This window comes from Pteropus alecto, unplaced genomic scaffold, assembly GCF_000325575.1.
Source record: "Pteropus alecto unplaced genomic scaffold, ASM32557v1 scaffold42, whole genome shotgun sequence".
NCBI classification, from domain to species: domain Eukaryota; kingdom Metazoa; phylum Chordata; class Mammalia; order Chiroptera; family Pteropodidae; genus Pteropus; species Pteropus alecto.
Genome location: NW_006434825.1, coordinates 11,170,662 through 11,182,815, shown reverse-complemented (window position 1 = coordinate 11,182,815; position 12,154 = coordinate 11,170,662). Strand labels below are relative to the sequence as shown.

General features: G+C 48.3%; 1 protein-coding gene across 1 annotated transcript in view; it reads right to left on the bottom strand.

The window, feature by feature from the left end:
* CBFB (core-binding factor subunit beta) overlaps positions 1 to 11,987 on the bottom strand; it is a 59,517-nt gene extending 47,530 nt beyond the window's left edge. The window contains exons 1-3 of the mRNA XM_015587759.2: positions 11,959 to 11,987; positions 9,825 to 9,843; positions 9,130 to 9,339 (exon numbers count right to left, since the gene is read on the bottom strand). Of these exons, the coding sequence (XP_015443245.2) occupies positions 9,130 to 9,339; positions 9,825 to 9,843; positions 11,959 to 11,987 (258 nt within the window). The remainder of the gene's footprint in view (positions 1 to 9,129; positions 9,340 to 9,824; positions 9,844 to 11,958) is intronic.
* Between the last annotated feature and the right edge of the window lie 167 nt (positions 11,988 to 12,154).

Sequence of the window (12,154 nt, the reverse complement as noted above, 5' to 3'; positions counted from 1 at the left end):
ACCCGCCCGCGGGCCACTCACTGTGGAACCGCCCTGTGTAAATCTGCCCGGTCCTTGGAGATGAAACGGCCTCCGTGGGTCTTTCTTTCGACTGTACGGAACTTTCGTGCTCCCCAGCCGCGCAGAGTAACCCTAAATTGTGACTTGAACGCGAGGACATTTAAGTCCTTGGGGGCTTTGCGTCCCCAAAGGCGAAGGAGTGGATGCAAGCTGTACACATCAAAGACTAAAGATGGAAACAGACCAAAGCATCCCACTGAATTCGCATCATGATGGAGAGGTCGGAGCTGTTGGTGTCAGACGTTTCTAGATAGGATCTCAACTCCCCTGCTTGGTGACGGGGGCCTGAGGCTAGCACTGGACCGCTAAGCCTCAGTTTGCTTATTTCCAAAATGCAGACAAGCTGGCAGTGTTAGCGTGAGAGTCTTTATGTAGGTCTAACACATAATGAGCACTCAATAAATTTAAGTTTCTAAGGAAGAACAAGCTGAATTATATATTCATCCTAATGCCAGTTCATATATTTACCCAATGGTGCAATCAGATCCTAAAAAACAAAATTCGCAGTTTCTAGGGAAGTCATTTAGCCCAGCGGTCTCCGACCTTTTTGGCACCAGAGACCAGTGCTCCTGTGAGAATCTGATGCCTGATGATCTGAAGTGAAGCTGAGGTGGTGACGCTAGCACTGGGAAGCAGCTGCAAATACAGATGAAGCTTCACCTGCTGGCACCGCTGCTCACCTCTTGTGCCGCCAAGTTCCTAACAGGCCATGGTCCTGTTAGGAACCATGTACTGGTCTGTGACTCCGGAGGTTGGGGACTCCTGATTTAGCCCAAACTGGAGAGAGTTTGACATGGGATTTAGAGCAGAGCTTGACTCAAAGTTGGTACTCAATAAATTATGATCCTTAAAATTCCAGCTTGTCAAAAATTCAGTCCAAGGATGGCAAATGGTGCCAACTCCGATTGACAGTAGCTGGCCATATTGCAAAGAATTGTGAAGATACACTGAAATTCGCAGGAATTAGTGCCAAGGGCAACTGGCAATGTCTGTGTGAATGCAGGGTTTGGCAGAACGTCCCATCTCTGTCTAGTCTAATCTCATTTTTACAAATACAAAACTAAGCTAGGGTGACCAATTGTCCTGGTTTTCCTCAGGCTGTCTTGTTTTAGCAATGAAACTCCCATGTCCCAGGAAACCACTCAGTCCCTGGCAAAATGGGATGGTTGGTGATCCTAACTGAGGTCTAGAGAGTGATCCATCACCTAAGGTCAGAGAGGGAGTTTTCAGCAAAGTCAAATCTGTAGTCTGGTGGTTTTAACAAATATGCTCTTTCTGAATAGCGAACATAAAATCAGTTCCATGCAAGGGCATGCTCCCCTGCCCACACCAAGCCTGTGTGAATGTGTGTACACAAATAGAACAGGCATAGATATGTATGTCACCACCCACTACTGTTGTGCCTCCCTCTATCTCAGAATCTTCCTCTCAGGTCCCTTTTAATCGCAAGTGACGGCAACCCAATTCAAGCAAACTTAAAGCTAAAAAGGGGGTCCATGTTATTTTAGGTAAATAAATCACAGAAAGGGATAGATACTCTCTTTTCTGTTTCTTCATTTCTTCTCATTGCTTAATGTTCTCAAGATCTCTGAATGGCATTCATTTCCTGGCAAAGGATGGGAATAACCATTTCTCCATCTCTGACTCATAAAATTCCTGGGAAGATCTTTGATTAGTCCAGTTTAGGTCACATACTCTTCCCTCTACCAGATCACCATGTCCAGGCTGGTGTGATGACACTAGCCAGCTTACGTCACATGATCTCCCATCAGAGGTTGGGGGCCTGGGATTGGCAGCCTCAGAGAGAACCTGATAGTTGAAAGAGGGGAAGAGCAGTTTTGCCCAAAGGAGGGAGTGGGAGTGTCTTGTGCGCCCTCCAAATAGTTTGCATCAGCTACATCTAGCAAAGGATGCCATTTTTATTTTGTTGCCTAAAGGCTCTGGTAAAACTGGAGTGGGAAACTCCACATCAGCTCAGGCAAAGTGCAGGAAAAAAATAGTTTTAAAAAATCTGCAACTTATTTTGAGAGATGAGTGAGGCAGCCGCTACCCCAAGGCACCAAGGCAGAACTCACAGCAATAGAAGCTTTCACCCATCTGCTTCCTCTACCTCAAGTCTTCCCAGTTCAGCTAAGAACTTCAGACACTAGGACAACACAGCCATTGTTAAATAAGAGGAAGATGATGACTTTGCTCCCAGTCAACAAGGATGATCTGAAGTCCAGTGGTTAGGGAAGCAGTTTCTGCTGTTGGATATCCCATGTGATAGCATTTGGCACCACCATATTCCTTTTAGGTAGGCATTTGTATAAAACTCTCCATTTTTGTCTCTAAAAAATGATCCATAGGGCAGCAGCACTTACTTCACAGTGGGTCCAGGTAGGGCTCACAGACCTGCAACTGATCCTGGTTTTTGGACTCTAGTAATAATTGTTTCTGCTATGGTAAATGTGGAACAAACACAAGCTGAAATATCACTAGAGTGGCAAAGCCCAGACAGACAGATGAGCCTTGACAAGGAAAAGGTCAGGGTCGAGACAAATCTTTTCTAGGTTCAAGGGAGCTGGACAAGGAAGGGTGCGAGTACAGAACAGAGCAGAGTACTCTCTCTGCCTCATGCATATGGGAAACGATGTCCTGAAGGAAAGGGATGAGAAAGCCTGCCAGGCAGACCCAGAACAGCAACACCACAGACAGCCTTTGGCAACTGCAGGCCGCAGGGTAACCCACACTCGGCATTGTCTGGCGTCCAACTGGCCAGGACAGCCGGGAAACAAGCCGTGGGCTGAAGGAGGCCATCTCCTCAGCTGACCTCTGTATGCCTTTTTTGTTGTTGTTACTAATTTTTTTCATTTATTTAAAAAACTGAATTAAAGGAAATTAATAAAGGAAAATTTCACCCGTGTCAGCTATATTTAGCTCTGTGCTTCTGTCCAGCTGGGTTTGAATTGATCCAGACACCACCCCAGGGAGGGGTTTGCTATGAGCCGGCTCTAGTAGGGCTCATAGATGGAAGCCTGAGGGTATCTGTTTATTGCCTAGAAACACCCTCCCCACACCCAAAATTTGGTTGATTTCTCTGAAGCCCCACTGCTTAAAGCCTTCTTTTTCTAAGGATTCAGACTGCCCAGGGCATCCTCTTCTTTACCTTCCTGGGTGAGCAGCTGCTCCTGCAGGACTCCCAGCCTGATTTTGAATGAGTTGGTAGAAAATGCACAATAACAATGGTCAGGGGATGAGAACCCTCAATTGTCTGGTCTAACGGTGAAGCTGTGAGGCTGGGTGCTTTTATGCCCTTTATCTCAGTTAATTCACACAACCACCTTCTAAGACAGGTCTTGTACCCATCTGGCAAATTAGGAAACAGAGACTTTGAAATGGTAAATCGGTGACCATAGGATAATGATAAGACCTGACCCATCGGAGATAAAATGGCTAAGCATTAGAGTATATAATCTTTGTTCAATCCTCAACATAACCCTACAAGTTTGGTATTATTGACCCTATTCTACAGATGAGGAAAGCGAGGCTCAAAGGGGCTGATGATCTCAGGGTCATGCTCTTAACCATTCAACTCTAAGGCCTCTGCTGGAAGAGATGCTAAAAGTCCTGCTTGTCTACCTAACTAAGCTCATGGAGAGCTATGGCTGGAATCGTCCCTCCTGGAGCACCCTACCATGCTCCCAAAGGATCTCCAACAGGTTGAATGAAGGGGTCCTATTGTGGGCCTTATGGCAGGATGTGGCTCTTGCCCTTGATGGTTGTGCACTCCTGGCCCCAAGCCCAACTGTTTGTTCTTCTTAGACTTGGAAGTTCAAGGCCTATACGTCTTGTCTCCCCATTTTTATCAAAAGAATGGCTTTATCGAGGTCTAGTGTCAACAGCCACCCACATCTGCCCCTCCTTGAAAAGGGAGTGAGGTCTTCCCAGGTCCCTGAGCCTCTGGTGCATTTTTTCTAAGAAAACAGTTTCCCTTCATTTACTGAGAAAATGTTGTACCATGTTGGAGCTGAAATAGGATCTGGAGCCACAAATGAGACTTGAAGCGGGTGAGAGAGAAGGGAAATTAGTGTCTGGCACAGGGCCTAAAGCCCTAGCTCTACCCAGCTTCTAGTTTCTGGATGGAGATGGGCCTAAGTCCAGGATGTGTATGTCATCTTCTTGAACGAGGCAGTTTCCTGAGCCCTAAAGAATTCTTTTCTGAGATATAATTTACATACCATAAAATTCACCCTTAGGGACTAAACAATTTCCCCTCCCAGGAAGTTGTCCCCCTTTTAGCTTCCTTGCCACCCTCCCCCATCATCTCAGTCATCCCAGAGGGAGAGGAAAACGAAGAGGAGCAAATTTCCCCAGAATAGCATTCTTCAGTGTTGGGATCAATAAATCTGTTTGCTTAAAAGGAACCAGATGATTTCACCCTTGTAATTACAAGTTTGACGTTTGCAAATCTTGCCCAGGCTCCAAATCAGTCTCTTTTGGTCACGGGAGGCAAGGGGTTTGTCTGGGTGCCTGGGGATGGGGACCTAGCCTAGTCAGGAGGCCTGGCTGACGGTCTTTGAGGGATGCTTTAGACTGCTCCTCCTCCCCTTTCCTACTCTCAAAACTTCTAGCAGGTAACGAAAAATAGATTAGATTAGGGGTCTGGAGAATGACAGTGGTGAGCTCTAACCACACTACCCTCCTGCCTAAGCCTCTTCCTCAAAGTCTTCTATTTGCCCGTGTTAGAAAGGCAAAAGACCCTTAGCCCAGTATTCATGAAACCCAGACAATCATTCCTTTCCTTTCCAATCCCATCTCCCATTATTTCTCCTCATGGTATCCTACAATCCAGCCATACTGGCTTCTTGCATTTCCCACATGCCTCAGGGCTTTTGCTCTTACTGTTCTCCATCTAGCATAACTTTTTCCTCTTTCTTTGCTGGGAACACTCATACTTTTTCTTTAAATATGAATTCAGGGGTCTTTGTCTTTCACATAGTGACTGTGCCACAGCGTCCCCTCATTCTACATAATATGCCAGAGAGATGGTCAGCACACCTAGGGCACAGTAACCACCTAGGTTCTTGGAGGATTTGGCTACCTGTGAATTTGTGTTTATTTTACTACTGTGCAGCCTTCATAGGAATGTCTCTCACACCCCACCTTAACTTTTGTTTCAATTATTTAAAACTTGTACATATTTTTAGTAGAAATTTTAGGAAATTAGGAAGAGTCCTACCATCTCAAAACAATCACTGCTAACATTTCAGTATATTTTCTTTGGCCTCCTTCCATCCACATTTCTTCACATAGTTATGACATTCTATAGGTACAGTTCTGAATACTCCATTATCACCTAACCTTATGACATAAACATTTTCCCATGTAATCATATAAAACTCTTAATGGAATCTTGTCCTATCCCTTATTGTTGGGCATTTATTTTGGTTGTTTCCTATTATTCCCGTTATAAAATAGGCTTCTGTGAACACCATGGTGCTTAAGGCTTTTTCTTAAAAGTTTTGGATAGCGTTTTTAGGGGCAATTTCCAGAAACAGAACCACCATGTCAAAAGGTATGGGCATTTTAAGTTTCCTGATACCAGTTGCCAAATTTCTCTTCGGCATTGCCTCTTCTCTCTTCTTGAGTCTTTAAATCTGTTCCCTCCTCCCAGCATTTCTCTTCTCAGTGTCTCAGACACAGGAAATGCCAACTAAGAATAAACCAAGACCTGCAGATAGAGATCAATGGATCAATAAAGGAGGTTGAATAATTCAACATTCACTTCTGGCTCATTATCGACTCCTGAATCCAAATGCATCCTCATTTACCTTCTTTCTTTTTGTCTCCATGCTGATGATACCTTGACTCCTTGCCCTGTTCTTGGATTCTTTCCCAAATTTCCGAAGCTCTGAACTATCTTGCAGGCCAAGTTTCCCATTGAGCTGTAATATTGCCTTGTAAATAGGCAGCCAGAATTACTAGCCTACGGCCACCTTACCAGCCTGCTTTCCCTCTAGGAACACAAGGGCAATTAATAAAACAGACAATAATTCTCTTCTGTTAGATGATATTTCTGAGTGAATCGGCAAGGAGTTCAGCTTCAGCCCTGACTAACTTTCTCTGTCTAGCTTGCTTCTCTCCACTTCCTCAGCCAAGCAAATTCATACTATTTCATTAAGTATGGGTCCAGAGGTCTCTAAGAAGCCTTTCTCAACTGTACTGGACAGAATGACTGCCCCACAGCATTCCCTTACCAATGCCTGCCCTGGAAACTGAACCCAACCTCCTCAAAGGCACAGCACAGTCTTGGTAGCTTTCCTGGCCCCACTGTATTCTAATTTCATCTTGCTTCCTCCTGCCCATGGGGATCTCCCAGTATGCTTTGCAAACTTAGGTAATGTTGGTGATTGTGATGGATACTGAGATGCCATGGATAGGCTGGAAGAAGTATATTGGGTTGCAAAGACTGTCCAGTATGGATGTTTTGGGTTAGGTGGTGACCAAGCAATCACCCAATCAGAGCTTTCTCTGAGGCATTTGTGGTGTAAGTGTTTGTGTAGGTGACAAGCCCAAACCCAATGGAGTTTTGGGTCTGGAGTCCCTGGAAGGCTATGGAAGCCACCAGTTCTTCCCTCAGGCCAAAAGAGCTGATCCTTAGGCAATAGACATGAATCAGACACTGGCACCTCTATCAGCTTTTGATAAATTTTCATGCCACTCATGCTAATTTCCTGAAAGGCTTTTCTTCCACCTTCAGGCTCCCCTTCAAAAGAGTTCTTGTTCCTTCACGGTAGGAGATCTATAATGATCACCCAGTGGCTCCTTGGTGGGGTCGCTATATGCTCTTCCACAGCGATAGGAGTCCTGGACCACAGCTGGAAGAGGCTGGACTGGAGTATTGTTCCCAGCACACACCTGAGGAGAACCAGGCCCAGAGAGGCCAGTAGCTTGCCTGAGGACACGCACAGAGGAACAGGTCCAGACAGGAACACAATTAGGTGAAAACCCAACCCCTCATGACCATGGGATTATAGAGGTATCGCTGGGACTATAGAGGGTCAGTGGTAAATACTAGAGTGCTGTCTTGATTGGCTTTCTATGGGGTGGGGGAGGGCTTCCCCAGCAACACCTGGCCCTTCCCGTACCCCTTGGTCACATGAATTCCCAGGGTAGGCTGAGTGGGAGAGCTCTGAACCACAGTGCCCCAGGGGCCATCCTGTGGGACTTACTGTCCAGTTTTGCACCACCCTACCCTGGTTTCACCACTTCTACTCTCTCCTCCTCCAGTTACTCTATACTCTGTAAACTCAAAGATCCTTCTGGAAGATAAGTCTGGCCAGGACATGTTTCTCCCATGGCTCCCCAGTGCCTCAGGGTAGAGACCATGCTCCCTCCAAGGCTTAGAGGCCTGGTGCTCCAGCTTTGGGCCCTATTTCCTCTCTTAGACTTCCTGTGTGGGCCATGCTGACACAGAGCTGCTGGGATGGAACAGGCTAATGCCTGCTTCTAGGCCTTTGCTCCTGCTGTGTCCTCTGGCTGACATGGCTTGCTCTCCCTCTCCACCTCCATTCCCTCCACGGTTTCCTATGGGTCCTTTCAGATACTCCTCCAGGAAGCCTTCCCTGACTCCTCATCCCAATCAAGTTAGGTCATCTCCTCTGTGCTCCCACAGCCTTTCTAGATGATCCTTTCCATCATCTCCCGGGGGTCTCAGTGGTCAGGCAACTGAGATAAGAAACATTCCTGCCCACTGCTACCTTCCGAGTGCCCAGGTACTGTACTCCTCCAGCCTAAACAGCCCTCAGCACTGTCCTGGCTCTGTCCTTATATCTGTCTGGCTGTGTGTCCACCTGCTGTTTACTTCCTTACCCCCTGACTTTCTTGGAAGATTGGTCCACTGTCTGTTTCATCTCTCCGTGCTCCTTTCTGCATGCTTTAATTTAATACACTTCCACTTTAATTTAAGACAAAGTAGTGTATTTGTCACTGTGTCACTTCCTCACTCAGTCCCTACACCCCAATTTCTCACAGGTGCTCTCCCCTCCACATAGTTAATGGCCTTGGTACATGGAAAGGGGACTTCTCACTCCTTGAAGGAAGTGATTCCTTCTCCCTTACAGAAAGTCTGACCCAACAGGGCCTGAGGGAGAGGTTCTACAGATCAGAGCAAGCCCCCAACCCTTCCCTACCAAGGCTAGACCTGAGAGGGGTGGGGCAGAGGGAGGGCACCAAGAAGAAGCTACCTTGAATCCCATGCTGCTGCATCCAGGACAGGTCAGAGGCCTCAGTTCCTGTAACACAGTCCCTTACGGGACTGGCAGGGGAAAGACAAGTATTGGGCAGCAGATCTCTTTGGTCAATTTCATTTGTGGACCTTCGAACTGAACCCTCCTCACTGCTTCTTCCCTTCTAGAAACTTCAGCCTCATCCAGAGTGTGTCCTGGACATAGGCCAACTTGTCCCTCACTACAGGGCCCCAGTGTGTACAGCCTGGGCTGGGAAGGGGTCAGTTGGAGAAAGGAAAGTCTTGAGGTGGTGGTGCCTGCTCCTCACTGCTACCTTTTCCAGCCCGGCCTTCTTTTACCTTAAGTTTCCCTGCACCGCAGAGCTTCCCTAAGTTTGAAGGCCCAGCCAAGCTCCTGGAGTCTCTTGCCCACGCAGCCTGTGGGCTCTTGGAAGGCAGGACTGATCCCTCCGGGTCTCCCAGAGTTCTTGGGTGGTTGAGTCAGGTTGTGTAGGGCATAGATCCAGGGGAGGGAGTCCACGTAGTTTATTCATCAGAGAGGAGCGCCTGCGGCCCTGCACTGCTCATTCACCCTCCTGCCCACCTGGGGCTGATCCTGGGTGGCTGAGGGTTTCTAAGGCCAGGCCCTGCCACGGGCCACCAGCAAAGAACTGCTCTGGGTGTAGCCAGCCCAGGCACAGTCTTGGAGGTCTAGAAGCCAGGAGTACAAAGAGGGCGCAAGAGGAATTAGGCAGAGCTGGCCCCTACCTGGAGCGCCTCTGTCTCCTGCCTGAGACTAGAGCTGTCCTGCTCCCACCAAGTCTGGGGCGCAGGCTGTCGCGGGGTGCAGGGGCCCTCACAAGGAGGGAGGCCGCATCCTGCTTGCCCACTCCCAGCGGCGGCGTTTCAGCTCCCGGCGCCCTCACGGCAGCCGGGGCTCTGGCCCTGCGCCAGGCGGCTGGATCCATCACTGCAGTTGGCGGGAGGCCCGCCAGCGAGTCCCCCAGGGCTCTCAGGCAGTCGGAGCTGTCGGCCAGGCAGGGAGGGAGGCGGCGGCGGGAGCCAGGGGGCTGGAAGAGAGAGGGCGCTGCGGGAGCTGCGGTCTGCGCCAACACCACGCAGGAGCCGCGTCTCCCGCACTAATTGGCCCCTCTCCAGTCTCTTCCGCCAGCAATTACTGCTGAGGTTGGGGGTGGCGGGGTATTGGAGTAGAGTAAGGGGCACCGCTTCCGGAGTGGGGAGTCAAGCTCAGCAGGAGCTGAGCCGCAGGGTCCTGGGCGCGCGCTCGTGTGTGTGTGTGTCTGTGTGTGTGTGTGTGTGTGTGTGTGTGTGTGTGTGTGTGTGTGGTTCCTATGCCAGCTTTGCACAGGGGCACTGGGGAGCTGGGGTAAACCCAGGGAAAAGCCACAGAGGTGTCTTGGGGCCATCACCAAGATCTAAATAGTTCTGAGAACGGCTCACTGAGAAGTTGGGCCTGGCTGGGTTTTAGGAAAAACTCTGGGTGGCCTAGGGGACCCTAGTACAGAGTGGAGACAGGGCAGTATACCCCTCCCACCTTGTCCAGGCAGTGCCACCTAGGGAGGAGCAGACAGGAAGAAGGACACCCTCTCTGTGGGATGGGGAGGGTATGGAACAGGGGCTGTAGGAGGTAGGGGCCAGCCCACCATCCAGTCTGCCCACCAGAGTTCTTCCAGGCTCGAATTCCTGGAGAAGGTCCTAGGGTTCCCCTGACAGTCCTTCCTGATCCTGCAGCCTTCTGCTCAACTAAGCCTGGGCCCATACTCAGCCGCACTCCCTCTAATTTGGGAAAGAATCGCCTCTAGGCAGCTGGCTGGTTGGAAAAGTTTCCTTCTTCGGACCCATTTGAGAAAGCCTGGTGGGGAGAACTGAGGGATCCTCAGAAGCAAGCCTGGACCAACCAGGAGTCAGTATATTCCCTGTAGGTGCTGAGGTGACTCAAGGCCAGTGACCTCAGCCCCTATTGAGTTCTACATAGGTCGCCTAGGACCAACTTCCAGGAGGCTGAGCTTCCAGCCCTCACTCAGGCTTCCCCTGATGAGTGGCTGTTTGGTGCCTGTTGCCTTGTTAGAGGGGGGTAGGATGTTCTGCTGGCTCTGCCTCCCCAGAGAGTGAAGTTGTCACACCTCTTGTGGGAGCCACTCTTCCTCAGGGATTACTCCAAGTCTGGGAAGTGGTGGCAGGGTGAGTCAGACAAGCCTGGATCAAATTTTCACTTTGCCAGCATGAGGTCATGACCTTCAGCAAGCTTTTTATATCTTGTGCCTAAGTTTGCTCATCTGTAAAGTAGCAGTAATAAAATCCACGTGATAGAGTTATTGTGAAGATAAATATTTGCTTCAAAGGGGCTTTTCCTCCCTCTTCCAAACATCCCTTTGCTTTGGGAGCTTAGATGCTGGCATATGGAGGATTGATTACCCCTCACCCCACAGATCCCTGCAGCCTCCAGTTGTCTCAGAGACTTAGGAACCCTGGAGAGCCTAATTAATATTGTAGTTTGGGACATAAAACCTGTGGGACGTTATACTAAAGTTCATGGCATTATTCACAATAGTCAAAAAGTGAAAATAACACAAATGTTCCTCAACAGATGAATAGATAAACCATCTGTGGTATGTACATACAATGAAATATTATTGAGCCTTAAAAAGAAATTAAATTCTGACATGCTACAACATGAATGAAACTTGAAGACATTATACTAAGCGAAATAAGCCATACACAAACAGACAAATACTGTATGATTCCACTTACATGAGATACCTGGAATAGTCAAATTCATAGGAAAGAAAGTATAATAGTGGGTACCAGGGGTTGGGGGTAAGAGAGAAGAGGGAGTTATCGTTTAATGGATATAGAGTTTCAGTTTGGGATGCTGAAAAAGTTCTGGAAATGGTTGCACAACACCTCAGATGTATTTAATGCTACTGAACTGGACACTTAAAATGGTTAAAATGGTAATTTTTATGTTATGTATATTTTACCACCAAAAAACTCCACAAAATAAAGCAAAAAGCCCTGTAGGACAGGCTGGAGTATGCCCAGGTCAAGCTGCAAGATAGGCCAAAGAGAGAGGAGTCTAAGTACAGCACCAAGACCTAAACCGATGGACAAGTGATCATAGAGTGCGGATGTCCTGGGGATGCACTTAAGACAATGACGAAAAAAGCCAAGTGTTCTGCAGACCAGGCAACTTTTCCGTAGCTCCCCTTGACAGAATATAGCATAGCAGGCTTAACCAACAAGAAGCAGGCAGCAATATTCCCTTCCTCCAAGGGCTCAAAACAAGACACCATCCACATAACCCAAATATTTTACAAATGGAGAAATTCAGGTCAAGTCAACATGTTTTTATTGAGTACCATCCCTGTGTCCAGGCTTTGGAGGAACCGGGGTAGAGATGGGTATGGAAAGGGGGGAATATTCCAAACTACCAAAACTTTACTCCATGTAACAAATGATCTGTCCAAGGCCTCAGACCAAGGTCTAGCAGGATAAATGGTAAGTGACAAGCTGGGTGTAATGATGGGAACAATGGCAGTCTGGGCAGACTTCAGATAAGAAGTGGCTTTAAATAGACCTTGAAGGGTAGGAGAATTTGGAGAAGGGTGGGGGAGAAGAGTTTTTCCTGAGGCTGGGCACAGTGTGGCAGTGAAAGGGCCTGGCCTAACTTGATGAAGTCAGTGAGATAGGTGGGCATCGTGGATGTCAGGCTGAAGAGTGTGGTGCAGGGCCCCAAACAACAGGCTAAGTTTCTGGCTCTAGCCTGAAGGTAGTAGGGAGTCTCTGCAGGTTCTAGATTGAGGAGAGCAGAGCCCCTGTCCCAGATGTGTCTATGGCAAGTCTCCCCAAGGCCTGGGTGGGGGG